We start from the raw sequence: 20,532 nt of genomic DNA, 5'->3' as shown, positions 1-20,532 counted from the left end.
TTTGTCAGACCCAGAAACGGGATAAGTCAATTCCGATGTAATTTGTCACCTTGAATCCAAAACTGGCAGCGAAATTGCTCTATCACGCCAGGATTCTTAGATATTCTAACCTAAAAGAGTAAAAAAGGCCATTTTTGGCAACATTCGACTCTCAATAAAATCTACAAAAAATTTTTTTATCATTCCAACAAATTTTAAAGGAAAGTACAATTATTTACCTTTCAAAATATTCTACACCTGATGCGATCCGACTTTTTTTCACGAAGGTACAACAATTTAAAGTTTAGGTTACACGACCTAAAAACTGAAAAAAGGAAGAAAAGAATAATTGGAATGTACTTTAACGTAAGCATCTGATTCTTAATATTTTGGGATCGTTGATTAGAAAACCGATGTCGGATTTTCAAAATTCAAAATGGCGGCTGTTAAAATAAAAAATTGATCGGATTCGCTTGAAACTTTTTACTCAGGGGTTTTTGAGGTCGCTAATTACGAATCTGATGTCAGATTTTCGAAATTCAAAATGGTGGATGTAATATGGCGACATATTTTTAAAAAATTTAACGGATTTGCTTGAGACTCTTCACTCGGGTGTTTTTGAGGTCGCTTATTACGAATCTGATGTCAGATTTTCGAAATTTAAAATTATTGTGGATCTAATATGGTATTATATGTTAGTAAAATCGAAAAAACATGAAATTCAAACATTTGGGGCATAATTTATACACTCTTTTAGTAAAGAAAATTAAAAGTTTTATTTTTCTTAATGAACCTTTACACATTTTTCTTCAAAGGATCTTCGTATAGTTGGTTTCGTTTTTAGAATATAATACAGAATCACTCCCTTGCTTATTATCTGGACCTGTAAATACATCTTTTCTCAATTTAGATATCTATAGCTGTGGTAATCTTTTTTTCAAGTACTCAAAAGACTTCGAATTTCACGTTTTTCGATTTTACTAACATATAATACCATATTAGATCCACAATAATTTTATATTTCGAAAATGTGACATCTGATTCGTAATAAGCGACCTCAAAAACACCCGAGTTAAGAGTCTCAAGCAAATCCTTTAAATTTTTTAAAAATATGTCGCCATATTACATCCGCCATTTTGAATTTCGAAAATCTGACATCAGATTCGTAATTAGCGACCTCAAAAACCCCTGAGTAAAAAGTTTCAAGCGAATCCGATCAATTTTTTATTTTAACAGCCGCCATATTGGATCCGACATTTTAAATTTTGAAAATCCGACATCGGTTTTCTAATCAACGATCCCAAAATATTAAGAATCAGATGCTTAAGTTAAAGCACTTTCCAATTATTCTTTTCTTCCTTTTTTCAGTTTTTAGGTCGTGTAACCTAAAATTTAAATTGTTGTACCTTAGTGAAAAAAAGTCGGATCGGATCGGGTGTAGAATATTTTGAAAGGTGAATAATTGTACTTTTCTTTAAAATTTGTTCGAATGATAAAAAAAATTTTTTGTAGATTTTATTGAGAGTCGAATGTTGCCAAAAATGGCCTTTTTTACTCTTTTAGGTTAGAATATCTCAGAATCCTAAAGTGATAGAGCAATTTCGCTGCCAGTTTTGGATTCAGGGTGACAAATTACATCGGAAACGACTCATCCCGTTTCTGGGTCTGAAATTTGTAGGCCTGTGTAATAAATAGAAAAATCATTATATAAACCCAGGCGCAAAATTTTTTTGTTTTTTTGTTGAGCTGTGTCTGCATTTTCCAAGCTTTTGCATTTCTTGAAATTGTTTTTTCGCTTCGGGTAAATTTTCCGGCAATAACCGGCGCGCTTGTTGAGCCAACGGTGGGCCATGTGTATCCCTATTGAAAAAGAACGACTGTAAATACGGGCGTAAATATGACTGTGAATACGACCCTAAATACGAGCCTCAGTAGGGTGGTGTAATTGAAACAGTAAATACAGCCGTATTTATTTCCGTATTTAGGGTCGTTTTTACAGTCGAATATGAATACTATTTTTTTCCATATACATTAAATATAATATTGCTCTAAAATAATATATTTTTTCAGATAAGTATTAAAATATAATTTATTCTTAAAAATTTGAAATTTTAAAGCGTTCAAATAAAAGAAATGCAGAATGCAAAAAAACAATTTAAGGATATGTTAGGAATGGGGATAATATTATTTAACAGTAGTAGAAGATGATGTTTTAATACTATTATAATTATACTATAATTATAATTGTTATTTAACATATAAAAAATATATCACGGTACCCTGGAACCAATCTCAACCCTCAACGTTCTCCCTTTCAAAGATTCCTGTTGCAACTTGTTTGGGGTACCTCACTGAATATTTTCTAACAAGAAAAATCAAAATCCGTCATGCGCTTTTTTTTATTTTAATTTTTGTGTTTTTAGCGCCAAATTTAAAGAAAGACTGGTTTTTATGATCATTTAAAGAAAAAGTCAACTTCAACTGGTCAAATTTTGTTGAAGAAATTATACAAAACCATAATTCTGGTAGAAAATTTTCCGTAGAATCGGAATCTGACGTCGGCTTTCAAAATTAATGCAGCGGAATCCCAGAAAATCCAGAAAACTATAAATATTCTAAAAAAAAATCTTACCGTCGTTTTTTCAGTGGCGTAGGAACCGGGGGCAAGGGTGACAGTTGCCCCCCCCCCAGTTATATACATATTACATTGTTAAATATATCTATATATGTAGTTTGCTCCCCCGGAAAATAATTCGTTCCTACGCGGCTGCGTTTTTTTAAATTGTCTGGCAAATTTTATAAAAATAAGGACAATTTCAAAATTTATCAATATTTCCCAATAAGTAAAAGTTAAGTTTTTAAATTTGCAAAACAAAATATTATAAAATGAACATCTTTTTGTCAGTAATTAAAATTTTGAATTTAAAAGTTGAGAAAATCTAGGGTCTGTTTACAACGATCCTACTGATTCTAAATTTTCTGATTTAAATTTTCTTTCAGTTATTAAATATATAAATAGTGAAAATTATGTTATTCGATTTTTATTACAACTTTTAATAATAAACAGTTTCACAATTTCCGAAATTAATAGATTTAAAATATAGTTTTAATAACCTCAATTAAAGATATCAAGATTAAACGATTACATGTGATTACTGTTGTAGTCACACACAGATTTTAAAGAAAATTTAAATCAGAAAATTTAAAATCAGTAGAAACGTTGTAAACAAACCCTAGATTTTCTTAACTTTTAAATTCAAAATTTTAATTACTGACAAAAAGATGTTCATTTTATAATATTTTGTTTTGCAAATTTGAAAACGTAACTGTTACTTATTGGTAAATTTTTATAAATTTTGAAATTGCCCTTATTTTTATAAAATTTGACAGACAATTTGAAAAAAACGACGGTGAGATTTTTTTTAGAATATTTACAGTTTTCCGGATTTTCTGAGATTCCGCTGCCAAATTTTCTACCAGAATTATGGTTTTGTATAATTTCTTGAACAAAATTTGACCAGTTGAAGTTTTCTTTAAATTATCATAAAAATAATTTTTTTTTTAATTTAGCGCTTGTCGTAAGATAAATTCTTAAAGATTTTGAATAGTTTCAATCAAAGTAAGTACTAAAGGTAGATTAATCAAATAAGTGCAGCCGACTTTATTTTAAATGACAAAAGATTTATTAGTCCGTATTGACATACACCAACAGATTTGAACAGTGTTAAATGTAAAGATCTTTCTCACGATCTTTACTCGACAATAACCCGACGCGTTCTGTCTTGTTTTTGGGTTTTCCTCGGTTAACCAAGGTTCGCCAAAACGACTCCCTCAATACCAGGACCACTCTTCTCCTTGGTTCCATATGGTTTTCACATGGTCCCCAACTAGTCCTTTCCGCACGAAGCCTTAGAGTCATAAAAAAAGGAAAATCTTTGCCTTCGTTCGTTTCAATGTATTTGTCGAAATATTATTCCGACAGCGGCCTCTCCTGACATAAGTCGTCCACGACTTAATTTTTCCTCTTGACACACTTCGTTCTGTAGTAAACTTATGACAGACAAATTCAACTGAGTTAATGTTTTTGTTTTCACTCTACTAAGAGTTTGGAAAGGATCAATGCGATTCTCATTACAATACAGACTAATGGAGCGAAGTGGCCAATTCGCCTTCATTATCTTATTGACCTGAGAAACGATTGCTTTGGGATTATACAGGAAAAAAATGAAAATGGAATCTCCTAGGGCTTTCCCTCACAGAAAATGGTCAATCACATTTTCCTGCAAGTGCCTAGTTAAAACCATCTGGGCCTACCGGGTTTTCCTCACAGAGAATACCTCTCGTGCATACCCGCATAGACCTACCCGGAATAAAATAGACCTCCTTTCCCCATAAGTATACATTGTAACTAATGTAACTCCCGTGGGTGTCTATTTATTCCGTTTTAAGCGTGCCTTTTTAGTTTTAGCCATGCTACAACTCAAAAGTAATCAGCCGCTTCTTTTAACATAAATACTTAAACCTGTCGTGGTACCGGGCTCATAATACTAACTCGTAATTTCACCCTCGGCACCACAGATTTAATCCTAGTGTTCAGTATCGCTTTGCACCTGGACTCGATAAGATGCTCAAGTCAGAACTCTTATTTACTTATTCTCACCTTATTAGTGCCTAGTCCAGTGCATCGAAGGTGATCCACCTGTGCATACTGTCAACTGCAACAACATTCCTTTTATTCTTTCCCCTCTTCATCTCTCTCAAGTCCTCGACTTCATACCTGTCGTTTGGCAATACCGCAGTGACCTTGAACGGCCCCTTTGCTTTTGCCAACAACTTTCGGCTCGTTCCCGTCGATGGTGGTTCGGCGGTTACCATGACGATGTCATTTACTGAGTACTTTGGCAGCTTGAATCTTTTGGAATCAAATCGTGCCTTCTGTTTCTCCTGTTCGTCATCGGTGACCTCCCTTGCCCTGCGACGCAATTCTGTCAAATCAACTGCGTCCAGAGTGTCTTGTATAGCTGCCAGCAACGATGCGTCAGCGGTACTCTTCGGTTTGTACCCGTAAAGTAATTTCGACGGGCACTGTTGTGTGGTTCGGTTTGTTGTATTGTTTATGCCACTTTGCACCTTTTTGGCATAAAGATCCCAGTCGTCTTCCTCAACTCCTGCACTGGAAGTTGCAAGAGAGTTCAACACCGTTGAATTGATTCTTTCTACTTGTCCATTTGCTCGGGGGGTAGCAGTCGCGTTCAAAATATGCTTTATACCATATTCCTGGCAGAATTTAGTAAACATGTGTGATGTGAAACAGGTGCCTCGGTCACTAATTATTCTTGAAGGAACTCCAAATATTACGAACATTTGGTCTTTGTATTTTTAACGTGCTCAATTACACAGAATTTCGTAAAGCCAACCACGATATTAAGAAGTTGTGTTTTGTTTCTCTTACTTTTGACAAATGGACCCACGTGATCGATGTGTATGGTATGAAAGGGTATCGAAACTTTTTCTATCGGGTGCAATAAACCGGGTTTTCTACCTGACTGAGCTTTGTAATATAAGCAATTCAGACAAGACTTTACGTACTTAGAAACAAATCTACGCATCCCCTTAAACCAGTAATTTTCTTTTATCTTAGCTAGTGTTTTATCTAATCCGAAATGGCCTTGTTCATCATGTCACATTCTGACGATATTGAAACGTGAATTTCTTGGTACAACCCATCTATTTCCCTCTTCCGTACGTCTAAAAACTACACCGGCTCTTAAATCGTACACGTCAAAGTACTGTTTCGTGTCGGGTTTTACCTCGCCATCTCTTAATATTTTTCGTATTAGATAGAGTTGTGCAAAAAGCTCGAAGCTCGAGGCTCGATCGAGCTTTTTCGAGCTTTTCATTTTTCGAGCCGAGCCGAGCCTAATCAGTTCGAGCTCGAGCCGAGTTCGAGCCGAGCCGTGTAAAAAGCTCGAATAGTTTCGAGTACTCGAGTTAATTCGAGTACTCGAATTTTTCGAGCACTCGAGGGAATTCAAGTACTCGAATTTTTTCGAGCTCTTGAGTAAATTCGAGTTCTAGAGAAAATTCATAGAATTTAGCATTTATTATATTTAGCAAATAGAAATATTGATTCAGTAATTCAAATAAATTCGAAATTTCTTACTTATTAATAGTTTTTTTAGTAAGTCAAAAGCTCGAATCCATTCGAGTACTCGAATTCACTCGAGTGTTCGAATTTAATCGAGTACTCGAATTTACCCGAGTACTCGAATTTTTCGAGTACTCGAAGTCACTCCAGTACTCGAAAATTTCGAGTACTCGATACATCGAGCCGGCTTGGGCTCGGCTCGGCTCGAAAAAATTTCGGCTCGGCTCGACTTTTCGAGCTTTTTGCACATCTCTAGTATTAGATCGATGTCAGGATCTTGAATTTGCGCAATTTTAATCCATTCGCTATCAGTGACGTCAACATGCAGGCATTGAATGGGATTTCGACTCAAATAGTCCACATGTGCCCCTTGTATACCAGGCCTGTAAATTATTTCAAAATTGAAATCCTGCATGTAGACCCACCATCTAGCGACCCTAGGTTGTATATCTTTTTTTGTCGCTGTGGCCCGCACAGCGGTACAATCGGTCACAATTACAAATTTTATGCCTAACAAATAAACACGAAATGCTTTGAGTGTCTCATAAACAGCGAGAGTTTCAAGATCGTAAGAATGGTATTTTCCTTCAATAGTCGTTGCTTTTCGACTGTAATAAGAAACCACATGTTTCTTTCCCTCTTTTTTTTTGGATAAGCATAGCCCCCAACTCGATGGAGCTAGCATCTGTATGCAGTTCGGTTTCGAGCAAAGGGTCGTAAATAGACAAAATTGATCTGTACGAGTATTCGTTTTACCTCTTGAATCGCTCTTTTGTGTTGAGGCCCCCAAAGCCACGGGGCGTTCTTTTTTAAGAGATCTGTTAACGGCACAACTAATCTCGCGTAATTTTTTATACATTTTCGAAAATAACCTGTGAGACCAAGAAAAGATCTCACTTGTTTAACGTTAGACGGTTCCGGAGCCCTTTCCAAGGCTCCAATTTTCGCCTTGCCCGGTTTTACTCCATTTTCTGAAATTTCCCTTCCAAGATAATTAATTTCCGGTTGGAAGAATTTACACTTACTTAAATTTAAAGTAAATCCGTCTTTTTGTAATGCTTCGAGAACTAGTCGCAAATTATTGAAAGCTTCCTCGATCGTTGAAGCTGGAATAAGAATGTCGTCGATATACACTAGGGCTATTGTGAAACGTAATTCGCCTAGAGTTCGATTAATAGCTCTCTGAAATATCGCCGGACACTTCCGTCCAAAAGGGACTCTTAAAAATTCCCATTGACCGTCAGGTGTAACGAATGCGGTAATTTCAATAGAGTTTTCACTCATAGGAATTTGATGGAACCCAGACTTAAGGTCTAATGAGGTAAAATATTTTTTTCCCAATAACCGGTCTATGTGATCCTCAATGTGAGGGAGGGGGTATGCATCAGTTTTTGTTTTTTTATTAACACCGCGATAATCGATGCATAAACGTACACTACCGTCTTTCTTCGACTGTAAAGAAATAGGGCTTGAATACGCGGCGCTACTTTTCCGAATCACTTTCAGCTTTTCTAATTCAGTAATTACTTTATTCGCTTTCTGACGGTCGTCGAATGACCATCTACGCGGGTGATAATGAACGGGCTCAAAATCAGTCAACTCTATGCACATTTCGCAACTACTTACTAAACCTATCTCACTCATATTTAGTGATATCGTCGAACGAAACTCGTTCAGAATTGTAAGTAACTTTTCAACATTTTCTCTACTCAATCCCTAAGAATTTATATCTTTTTCTAAAATTGGATCTCTGGCTACTTCAACCATATTAACTTCGTTGACTAATTGTGTATTTTTGCTGGCGGTTTCATTTACGAGTTTTGTTTCGTTTAAGCTTGCTATTCCCGTAACTCCTGGATTATTAAAGACATCGCGCCCGATAAGAATCTCTTTAGTTAATTGATCATTCGGCACCACGAAAGCTTGTACTTTCACAGGTATGTTATCAATAATTAATTCAAGGGAAGTTTTTGCGAGAGGTGTCGTAACTGCATGATTAAACGCCGCGAGAGTCTCAAGTGTAGGCGTTAATTTTAATCGATTATTATCCGATTTCTTATGTTTTGATTCTGGACAATCGCGCCTCACATGACCCGACTTGTGACAAATGTAACAAGTATCTTTATCCTTATCTTCTTTTCTTTTTGATTTTTCCGCTTGTCTATCTCGACCTCGACTTTTATCCGCATCTCCCCTTTTTACCGAATCATTAAACCCGCTAAGACAACTGTATAGTTCATGAAGAGTCCTGCAACGCGCGGCTAGTACCGTAGTACGTATGTGATCGTCATGTATCCCTTGTGCTACATAATCTATCAACCTTTCGTCGGATAAGTCTAATTTTAAAGCGTTTATTTTTCCTAGCTTTTTAAAACAATAGGCCTGAAGGTCCTGACCTGAAGTGCTTTTAAAGCTTGCCGCTTCTAAGAGCGATTTACCGAAACTTACACCATCCGGAAATTGTTTAACAATAGCATGCGAAAATACTGGCCAAGACAGATGTGAGTCATGTAACTCATTGAACCACAACTTGGCGTTCCCTTTTAATTTGCACACCGCTAAATAAAGTTTCGTTTTGTCATCCCAATCATACAAAACCCCACACGTATTTATTTTTTCGAGCCAACCCGATGCTGTAAGATTCTTTTCTGCCGGGTCAAACTCTGGCAGAAATTTGTCATTAATAAAATGATTACCTGACTTCTTCGAGGATAACTTTACAATACCCGTGAGAACATCAGTGAGCTTTGCAAAGTCCGTGTTAGAGCTGGACGCTGTTTCCGTTGGCGAATTCCTCTCCACAGAATCCCGGCTGTAAGTTCGAGTACGACGGGACCTTCCGTCTTTACATCTCCGACTTGATTCGTTAGAATCAGATCGACACCTTTTCTTTCCACTTCCGTGGTGACGGCGTTCGTGCGATCGACTACGGCCCATGGTCGATAAAAACAGCACAAATTGTTTTAAACCTTTGTTAAATTTTAGTTTGTTTGCACAGCACTTGAGTGACACTCACAGTAGCACAATATTAGTTTACTTTACACTGAACCGTGATAAACCACCCACGTTATAAAGGGACGATATTTTATCCCACTTCTGATTTGTCGTAAGATAAATTCTTAAAGATTTTGAATAGTTTCAATCAAAGTAAGTACTAAAGGTAAATTAATCAAATAAGTGCAGCCGACTTTATTTTAAATGACAAAAGATTTATTAGTCCGTATTGACATACACCAACAGATTTGAACAGTGTTAAATGTAAAGATCTTTCTCACGATCTTTACTCGACAATAACCCGACGCGTTCTGTCTTGTTTTTGGGTTTTCCTCGGTTAACCAAGGTTCGCCAAAACGACTCCCTCAATACCAGGACCACTCTTCTCCTTGGTTCCATATGGTTTTCACATGGTCCCCAACTAGTCCTTTCCGCACGAAGCCTTAGAGTCATAAAAAAGGAAAATCGTTGCCTTCGTTCGTTTCGATGTATTTGTCGAAATATTATTCCGACACGCTAAAAACACAAAAATTGAAATTAAAAAAAAGCGCCCGACGGATTTTAATTTTTCTTGTCAGAAAATATTCAGTGAGGTACCCCGAACAAGTTGCAACAGGAATCTTTGAAAGGAAGAAAGTTGAAGGTTATAATTGATTCCAGGGTACCGTGATATATAGGTATATATCACTTTATTTTACTCACAGATACAAAAATACATATAATACAATTTGTAAAAAAAATGATAATTTTTACAAGTTTACATTTATTTTCACAATTTTCACAATATGCTAGATTTTGACAGGTTAATAGCTGTCAAAAAATTTATGATTTACAAAACAATCAAAGTTTTTGTTAAGAAACGAAGTTAAAAAACGAATTTGATCAACCGACGCGACGCGAATCACAACACCGCATGACCGCAAGTAAACACTGTTGTCAAGAAGGTTAGGTATACAGAGATGGAAAGTTACGTGTTACTTGAAATTAAATTAAACTAAACGCACTAAGAGTAACTCCAAAAAAATCTATAAGCTCATTATATTTGTTTGCCTCCACACTAAGTCTATTAATAATAGAGTTATCAAGATATCATGTTCTGGCAGTTGTTAGTTTGAGTAATTGTGATCGACGAGTAGTTTTCCGTGGAACATAAAATTTAAAGAAACTCAAAATAAAAGGACAATCAACCAACCAATTAATTATCTTAAAAAAATAAATGAGATCTGCAAACAATAGTCTCGTAGCAAGCGGGGGGATATTCAGTACAGACTGTAATTCAGTGTAATCATGACTATAAAAATCATAACGCAAACCAATTTGTTTATTATATGTATTTTTGTGGCTGTGAGTAAAATAATGTGATATACATATACCTATATATATTTGTTTGTGTTATATTTTTTATATGTTAAATAACAATTATAATTATAGTATAATTATAATAGTATTAAAACATCATCTTCTACTACTGTTAAATAATATTATCCTCATTCCTAACATATCCTTAAATTGTTTTTTTGCAATTTGCATTTCTTTTATTTGAACGCTTTAAAATTTCAAATTATTTAAGAATAAATTATATTTTAATACTTATCTGAAAAAATATATTATTTTAGAGCAATATTATATTTAATGTATATGGAAAAAAATAGTATTCATATACGACTGTAAAAACGACCCTAAATACGGGAATAAATACGGGAATAAATACGGCTGTATTTACTGTTTCAATTACACCACCCTACTGAGGCTCGTATTTATGCCTGTATTCACAGTCATATTTACGGTCGTTTCTTTTCAGTAGGGTGAATGAAGTGCATTGTGCCCAGTACGGATGTTTCGATGCCCGAATAAGGATTAGTGATTTCAGGAAATTCTTTAAGAATGTCGGCAAAAGGCATTTCGCGATTTATAGTACTGACTGTTACATCCCTAGATATAACTTTCTTTTGTTTTTGCTTCTTATTAATTTTAATTTTAATAGTAAAACAAGGTAAATAATTTTAATTAGATCCTAGACATTGTTATGTTCATTAGTTCATTATTATTAATAATTAATGCTTAAAAATAAAGGGCATGATTTTATATATATATATATATATATATATATATATATATATATATGTGTGTGTGTATGATTGTGTATATAATGCAAATGTAAAAACATATATGATAAAGTAGTAAGTTTTTGCGTTAACAAGTTACCTACTAAGTCTATTGAAATTATAATCGACCGCGATCTAGACTTATGTGATAAGTGGGCGGCGGTCGGTTCATTATCTATACTCATGGTAATTAATCTGCTCCGCTCGCTTATCATAACAGCGCAAAGTCATATACGTGTAAGAAGGTTCTTGATTTAGACACCAGAGTCCTGAATTCAAAACTATAAACATGAATGCATGTAAAATGACTAAGTATATGGGAGTTTAAACAAATTATTGTAAAAGCGAGTGTCATATTACTTGTCTATGTTAATAATTGTTATAAATGAAATGAATACTAACTACGTGCTTTCTAGAAATCGGCTAGAATACGTGACTACGTGACTTATAGATTTTAGCTCGATTACGTGCCTTTTAAACAAATCATCCCCAATCAAGTAGTTTTTAGCTACTATATAAACCCCTAGCTTTCTTAGAGCATTTGTCAAATACTCCGGTGTGTTTCTGCCCGAACGGTATCGTCGAGTCGGCCCTTCGATTGTAATATTGAGTTGTAGAATCAGTGTTAAACATCAAGAGAATATTTGTTTTCTGTAAGGAAATAACTTGCACTATTCTTAATTTATATAATTACTTTCGTCGTATAATAGTTCAAATTTACTATTCTCTTTCTAATTTAATAAAATTAGTGCAAGTTCTTTCCGATTACTAAGAAGACAAGTTTTCTTTTGGTATCAAGGTACAGTGTCAGAAAGAACACTTAGAGTTTGTGAAAAGAGCTATCGAAATAGTCGTTTTAGTGCTAAAAGTGCTAAAATACGAACTAAAAACTTATAACTACATACTATTTGTACTACGGTGACGCAAGCCTGGTTGCAGTCACATCATTGTAATCTCATTATCAACAAAACTTCAAAATTGTAAGTAACTGTAATTGTTTAAACTAAACATTATAAATAAACAATCACATAAAAGGGAATATGCATATATTTATTTAACGGAAACCCGTAGTTTCTTTAAAGTCAAACGAATTCACACTTAAAAATAAATGTCAAGTCTTACCAACTTGACTAATCAGCAACTTGTCTCCATTTTACTAATAAATTAGAAAACTAATCTAAACCTTAGCTCGGGTCGTAACACTGACACTCTTGAATGCGACCGATTTTATTGACCCCTGTTTTCGTAAATTTGTAAGCGCATCAATGATCTTTTTAGATGTAATGTCCACTAACAAAACATGATGTGACAGAAAGTCGGCGCCCAAAATGGGGTAAGGAACATCTGCCGCGCAAAAATCCCACACAAAATCTTTACGCAATCCTAGATCAACTTCTAAATATTTTTCGCCGTACGTTGCAATTTTCGAATTGTTTGCTGCATAGAGTGTAAATTGAGATGGTTTCGAATTCCTAACTTTATTCCTAGGGATTAATAAATTATATATCTGATCCGGTATCAATTAAATAATTAAGATGGTTACGCTTATCGAAAACATGTAACGCTTGGAAACCCCGCCAAAACCGATCGCGTTTATTCGGTATGGCGATTCTGGTTTTCCGGTTTTTGTTGATTTATCCAACTACAGAGTTCGGTACATATTTTTGCAGCTTTTTTATATTTTGAGTGGTACTAACAAAGTCCTGATGAATCTGGAGATTTGGAACAATCGCGAGATTTATTATATCGAGAAAAAGAACGTGAACGGTTTTGCGAATAATCACGACGATGAGGTCGACCGCGTCCTCGCCAATTATTATTTAATTTATTTTTAATATTTTTAATATCTGATAAAATTGCGTCTATCCAAGCTTCGATTGTCGAAGTTGTTGTTTCAATGGCTGACACTGGTACGTTAGGGGTTGTTGGTTCTGCATTTCTTCAGTGATTCTATCCGCGTTACCTGCTAATTCTTTCAAATCTTTAGTTGAACTTGACGCGAGTATTTGTCTGTGTAATGGAGGTAGGTGTTCCATGAAGAGAGAGCGCAAAATATTGTCTCTACAGACACCTTCCGCTTTTCTAATAAGTTGAGCAAGTATAAAGAATGTTTTACCGTCTAAATGTCGGTGATTGAATGGCTTTTTCCCGAAGAATGCGCTCCTGTTCCCGGGTTAGTACCATGCCCTATAAGCATGCGCGATGTAATTTATCATTTGTCTATAGCACCAAAATCAACACGAATCAAATTGCATTAAATTACGTTAAAACCCGTAAATCGGAATTAATATCGAAATGAAAAAATAAAAACAATTATTCAAAAAGATAATATATGACTATTAAATTTAATCCTTAACTATCAATTGTCAATATTCGCCGTATTCCGGACCGCAATTATAATATTTTTGTTCTCCTTATTTATGTTAGAGGAAAAAAAATTATCTCAATTTTCGATCAATATTACTATCACTTGATTAATAATTATTTGTTTTAATAGTGATACACTTTGTATACATTTAAAACAATCACGAGTTGACAGCCATATTCAAATGGTGAATATTATTGAAACGAAACCCCCGAGTAATAAATTTTAACCAAATACAATTATTTTTTAAAATTCATGTCCGCCATATTACATCCGCCATTTTGAATTTTGAACATATAGCGTTATACAGTAAGAATACCTAACTGTCAGTCAGTCCTCTAACTGTCAGTCAGACACTCTTATGCGGCGTTCAATGTTCGCTCACTCGCACTCACGCTTAGGGGTGATTCATAGTTAGATACTCTTACTGTATAAGTCATGGAGTATAGACTTAAGGAGACCAATCTTATATGCATGTACTTCACTGAAAGGCGCAACATTTTGTCGGAAGTACATCAGTAGTACGTGTACATCCTGTAGATGGCAAACGATCGCATATATAGTCGCTTGATTAAGTCCTAACCGTCCTAACCTTATTTTTGCTGTATTTTGAAATTAAAAATAATTTCAAATAATACATAGGTAATATAAAATTATGACAATGAATTTTATTTTCATAAATAATAACATTCTTCGAAAACATTCAATTATTTTTAATACAATTTTTATAAAACTTCACTAAAGGATTCAATTTAAAAAAAACAAAGAAATTCTTCAAAAAATTTAATTATTTATAAAAGTTATAATAAAATTGATTAAAAGAGTTTAATGTTCTATCAATAATTTTAATAAAGTTTTAATAGGCACGTGGCCACTGAATAACATGACCTTTATAGTAAAATTAATTATTACTATAATTTGAGGTTATTAACATAACCTCAAACTAAAAAGTGATCTAACAATTATGACAAATAGTAGCTCATTCTGTTCTTTAAAACATTCTTTACAATTACATTTGTTAAATTTTGTTTAAAATATTTTGTTCAATAGTTAAGCAAATAAAATAAAAAAAATTTTTTTAAATAACTTTTGAACAAAATATTTTAAACAAAATTCAACGAGTGGAAATGTAGAGAATGTTTCAAAGAGTAGAATGAGCTATTATTTATCAAAATTGGTTACTGACCCTTAAAGAAAAAACACATAATGTTTAACAATTATGATTTTACATCAAATTTTGGTCCAACCTAATTTTTCCTGATAATTGTACAACTGGATCTTTCATAATTTGGTGAAATCATTTTATTTATGGTTTTATTTGCTGTTAAAAATCACTTTTTAGTTTGAGGTTATGTCAAGCGATCGACACTCCTGAATCAAAAAACTCTGTAAAAAGCACATTTTTTCACAAAAAAGTCGCACAATCCGAGCCCTGTAATATAAACTTTGTATTGTTATCTTATTATTATTATATTTATATTTATAATTTGAATATATAGTATATACATGAATTAGTAAACTTATAGAAATCCATGTTCATTTTAAAACTTCAGCTATCTATGCGATCGTTGCGCGCTATACGAGAAGATTCAGAACCATGAACTTCCGACATAAAATGGTTGATTTCATACACACTACATTGGTCTCCTTAAGTCTATACTCCCTGGTATAAGTAATGGGTCAGACCAGAAACCCTTGAAAGTTCATTCGCTATTGAAAATAATGCTGCACAGAAAACACATCACAATTAGTTAATTTAAGTCACTTTTGACGGACATATTATAACCTCAAATTTAATTTAGCCTCATATGACAATGTAGACATGAAGAGGGGACTCTAAAGTGATCATACAAAATGAATATGGACAATTAATAGTACATTATGCACCAAGGATCGTAAGTTCATCTTTATGATCGGGCGAGTGTCATGAAGATGAATACGATCCGAGGTGCATACGACTGTTTATGCAACACAGACTGTAATAAAACAAGCTTAGATCGAAAACACTTTTTTATTTACAAACACCTGAAGACAAAAACGAGATAATATGTGACATACTATTAGTGTACCGATATACATTCAAACGTACTCCCCTGTCTTGTCGCGTAGGGGGGGGTTCGGGGGGTCTCCCCCGATGGGGTGCAGGGGCGGAGCCCCAGTCAGGGGGTTCGGGGGGCGAAGCCCCCCGATTACAAAAAACCAACTTAAAAGAATAATAATAATTTTTGACATTTCAAAGAACCCCATTTAATAATACCCCAAGCCACCGGACGCGTCGGGGGCGAAGCCCCCCGAAACCTAGTCGTGTGCTTCGACGTATTAATAAAAATAATTTCATTAAAGAACAAAAACAGAATTTTTCACACGAGCGATCGCGAATCTTAGGTTAGGTTAATTGACAGTAGAGTTGGTTGCCAGGGACCCTCACCAAGCGCGAATGAGCATGCGCATGCATTTGGTGAGAGCCTCTGGGAACTGTGCCTCTGACAGCATCTAGTTACATTACATCCTACTTTTGTACAGAAATAGTAACATTATAACCCGGTTATTGGGTCTATAATGTAACTAACACGAAATAAAGTGTATTCCCCTCCAGCATTATTCGCACCGGGCTATAATAAGTAACTTAAAACCTGCAAAACTGGTGGCGTAAAGTGCGTATTACAGTGCTGTGTTGCATAAACAATCATTATATTTAGATTAAAAATTATTTTCTTGACTTTTTTCCGTTTATTGACAGATTCAGAGTGAACCATTTAAACGGTCAATTTTGCCCCTCGCCATTCAAAGATTGACATTTTTCTGCAAATTTTAAGTGGTATTTAAATGATTTTTGTTCAAACTAAAGATGGGCAGCGTGGTGGTAAAGTTGAGAAAGAATTCCCCATAGGTAAGACGGTCATTGGATCGGCATATTTTCCATATGATAATAAGAATAATCCGCCAATTAAAATTCGCAGGTTGGTAGAATATTGTATGGAAAAAGGACTTCCTCTGCTGCTTGGCTGTGATGCAAACTCACAACATACGGTGTGGGGAAGCACAAAGGACAACCAGAGAGGACAGGAGTTACTTGAATATATAATCGGAACGAATTTGGATATTCTTAACACGGGTTCGACCCCGACTTTTATCAATGCTGTTAGGCAAGAAGTGATTGATATTACTCTCTGCTCTAAAAGTATTGGAAATAAGGTAAAAAAATGGAGAGTGTCTAATGAACCTTCGGTTTCTGATCATTCACAGATTGTCTTGGAGGTGGAATCTGCGGTTCGTTTGGAAGCCAAGTGGATTTGTAATCCCAGAAAGATGGACTGGGCTAAGTATAACTGAGAACTCAGAGAAACACTTTCTGGTTTACCAGGTAAGATTAGAGATCATCAAACCCTGGACGAAGTGGCTAGTAACTTTACAAAGGCCATAAAGGCAGCCTATGAAAATAGCTGCAAACCGACGAAAGAGTTTTTGGGAAAAGATGCATGCTGGTGGAACGAGAAACTAGAAAGTCTCAGGAAAAAGCCAGGAGGCTTTCTAAGCGTGCTAAGCAAAGACGCACGGCTAGTGGTTGGTCTGATATTACTAACATGAGGGACGACTACAGAAACGAAATAAGGAAAGCAAAACAAAATAGTTGGAATGCTTTCTGTTCTAGCATCATATTCAAATCAGTTTTTTTTCAAGAAAAAAAACTGGTGAGAAACTTGCTAGGGCAAGTCTGACGTTGGGTTATGTTCCAAAAGCGTGGAGAGGTACGAAAGTTGTATTCATACCGAAATTGGGCAAGAACGGGTATACCTCACCGAAGGATTTCCGTCCTATTAGCCTCACATCTTTTATTCTAAAATTAGTTGAAAGACTAGTGGATAGATATATCCGCAGTGAGATCTTAAAGCAGTATTCCCTACATAAAGATCAATATGCGTATAGAGCTGGATGCTCTACGAAAACAGCCCCGGCTAAAGCGGTTGACCTAATTGATAGGCAACTGTAAAACCAGGGTTTTGCAGTAGGTGTCTTTATGGACATTGAAGAGGGCTTTTAGTCAGGCCACTCCGGAGTCCATTAAAAGAGCTATGATATCTTTTAATATCCCTACAGTAATTGTTGTTTGGAGTTGTCATATGTTGGAAAACAGAAACCTCCAGTCAGCAAAAGGGTACTCAGTCCTGGAAGGCACAGTCTATTCTGCATGCCCACAGGGGGGTGTCCTTTCACCTCTGCTTTGGTTTCTGGACGAACTACTGAGACTCCTAACTGAAGCAGGATTTCATGCAATTGGTTACGCAGACGATATTTTGTTACCGTTCGTGGTAGTATTACCTTGATGTAATACTCGAGGTGGCTCAAAAGGCATTAACTCTTTGCCGTAAATAAGTTTTCCCCACCTCAGAAACAAGCAGTTTGACAGTTGAATCACGTGGACAATATCAGGGCCGGATGTTAGTTTGATTTTGAGGTTATGTTTACATAGGATATTTATGTTTGATAAAAGTCTTTAACAATCAAATTTACCATTTTTAAATTGTAATAAATTGCAAATATACATTTGCACTTTACACAAAAAATCATATTTTTAGTGATCAATTAGTATAATTAAATATAATTTATTGTAAAATATAAATGGTTCCAATTTTAAGAAGGTACGATCCTGCAAGTTTAGACACTTACATACTCACACATAACTAACTTATCAACACAAGCATAAACGCCTCTTCTCATTGGCTGTTCCCCCAAAAAGGACTCTAGACGACATTTCGTAACATATCAACGGCAAAGGGTTAAACCAGGTAGATAAATGGTTTAAAAAGGTGGGTTTATCTGGTAACCCTGGGAAAACAGAAGCTGTTATCTATACTAGGCGATACAAGTCTTTCCTCGCGTTCACTTGTGGGAAAGAGCTTCAATTTACAGAGCAGGCAAAATATCTATGAAGCGATTCTGCTTCCTAGGCTGACCTATGCTTGTGTGGTCTGGTGGGGTTGAGTTGAATTAAAAACATCACAAACAAAATTGGAAAGGGTAAGGGAAATGGTCCTGAGAGGCATAACGGGTGCGGTGTGCACAACGCCCACTGCTGCCCTTGGTGCTCTCCTGGGGCTGGAACCCTTACACCTTACAATTAAAGCAGCGGCGGCTAAGGCTGCCCTGAGACTTGGCAGTTCTAAGGGCTGCAGAGAAGTGAGCAGATGGCGTCTCCCTAAGAATCTAGTGAGGAGGCCTCTTCTCAATATGATCAGGGACAAGATTGTCCCTTTGTACCTTCTTGATAAAAAGTACAAGATTAACATACCTACCAGAGAGGATTGGATGAATGGACTGGCGACCATTTCGGTTAATGGTGATATCTGGTATACAGATGAATTTAAAAGCGGGAATGAAGTCGGTGCAGGAATCTATCACGTAACATCTCAAGGGGGCCACTCGTATAAGTTAGGGCCCACTGTTACTGTGTTACAAGCCGAAATTATAGCGATATTCTATGGTGCTGTTGAAGCTCTAGAAAGTTGTCATGATAAAAATATTTTTATCCTTTCGGATAGCAAGGCAGCAATTTTCTCCTTGAAACGATATGTAACAACATCACAGCTGGTTGGTGATTGCCATGAGGCTCTTAACAGATTAGCTGGAATTAACCGCGTTACCCTTCTTTGGGTTCCTGGTCACAGTGGATTCATTGGTAACGATAAAGCGAATGAACTAGCCAAAACAGGTGCTAGGGAACAATTTATTGGGCCTGTCCCTCCTGTTGGTGTCTCTGACAAATGCTTGGCCCTGGAATTTAACCGGAGGCTGACAGTAGAGCACCAAAGGGTGTGGCAGGCAACTAAGGTCTATAGGCAGGCCAAAATACTCTTGGGAACAAATATTAATCTCAAGAGGAAAGCGGAATTCCGCAAACCTAATAAAAAAGAGGCAAAAATCATAACAGGGCTGTTGACCGGTCGTGATGATTTGCGCTATCATAGGCATAAAATGGGGATGATAGATGATGATTCTAAATGCCGTAAGTGTGGAGAGGAAAATAAAACTTCGATACATTACGGGCTACTTCTTTCTTGGAGAAACCGTTATTGCCACCAGGAGCCTGGCCGAAGTTCTTTTGTTGTGGAAGGGATTTCGGATGTAGGGGTGGCTATGGGGAACGTAAAGGAATTACCCAAGCGTTGGTGGTCGTGATTCAAAAGGTTTCGTGGCTGCAACCCCTTGGCTCTGCGAACTCGCAAAAGGGCGGACATTTAGTTTTTGCCTGAAGTTCGCAATGCAAACTCACGAACTTCCTGCGAAATGTTGTGTTATGTGGGAGTAAGAATGTGTGTCTTATAGAATAGGTGTGTCTTAAAGCATTCGGGGTCCATGTGCACAGAATTGGTCTGTTTAGCTTTAAAAATTCCATATTAATTTAATTTAATTAATTAATCCTGGATTAAAATTTGAAGGTCAATTCGAATTTTTAATTAATCGCAAATCGTACATAAAAATTGGATTAAATTTCTTTTTCTTGATGATCTTTTAGTTTTTCTCTACTCTCGGAAAATAAACGCCGACTGATTCAGTGGTAGTACCTGTATAGCACTTTTTGTCGCAAGATGTACTAACGTATTTTATTAAACCTCGTTCAGATAAAACAACTGGGATTTTTTAAAATATATTTTTTTTATTGTAAAGTACAATTTTTCAAATGCCGGAGATAATCTTAAATTCAAAGTTAAGTAATTTGCTTGAGTTGAAATTAAAATTTTTTTTGCTGTTTTACATAAATATAGGTAATACAAAATATATATCTTAAGATAATTGAAGCTACAATTTTAGTTTAAAACTATAATTCGTTTCTTTTTATAGGTCATAAATGAATATCCGTTTAAAAAAATCTTGTACAAATTCGTTGATATTTAATGATATGTTAAATACTTGAAAAAACATTAAGTAATTGACTTATTGTA

The 20,532-nt window shown here is 35.5% G+C and overlaps 1 protein-coding gene across 1 annotated transcript; it reads left to right on the top strand.

Annotated features, from left to right (window-relative positions):
• The first annotated feature begins 18,619 nt into the window (after positions 1-18,619).
• LOC122503352 lies at positions 18,620-19,842 on the top strand. The gene is made up of 2 exons (XM_043613856.1): positions 18,620-19,595; positions 19,673-19,842. The coding sequence occupies exons 1-2, from the start codon at positions 18,620-18,622 to the stop codon at positions 19,840-19,842; spliced, it is 1,146 nt and encodes a 381-aa protein (XP_043469791.1).
• Positions 19,843-20,532: the final 690 nt, after the last annotated feature.

Source organism: Leptopilina heterotoma, unplaced genomic scaffold, assembly GCF_015476425.1.
Source record: "Leptopilina heterotoma isolate Lh14 unplaced genomic scaffold, ASM1547642v1 Lhet_26, whole genome shotgun sequence".
NCBI lineage: Eukaryota > Metazoa > Arthropoda > Insecta > Hymenoptera > Figitidae > Leptopilina > Leptopilina heterotoma.
This window is presented reverse-complemented; position numbering and strand designations above follow the sequence as displayed.

Excerpts from the sequence above, each read along its gene's own strand:
- LOC122503352 (XM_043613856.1), top strand. The coding sequence starts at position 18,620 with ATGGTCCTGAGAGGCATAACGGGTGCGGTGTGCACAACGCCCACTGCT. Across the intron at positions 19,596-19,672 it reads AGATGATGATTCTAAATGCC|GAGCCTGGCCGAAGTTCTTT; the intron begins GTAAGTGTGGAG and ends TATTGCCACCAG.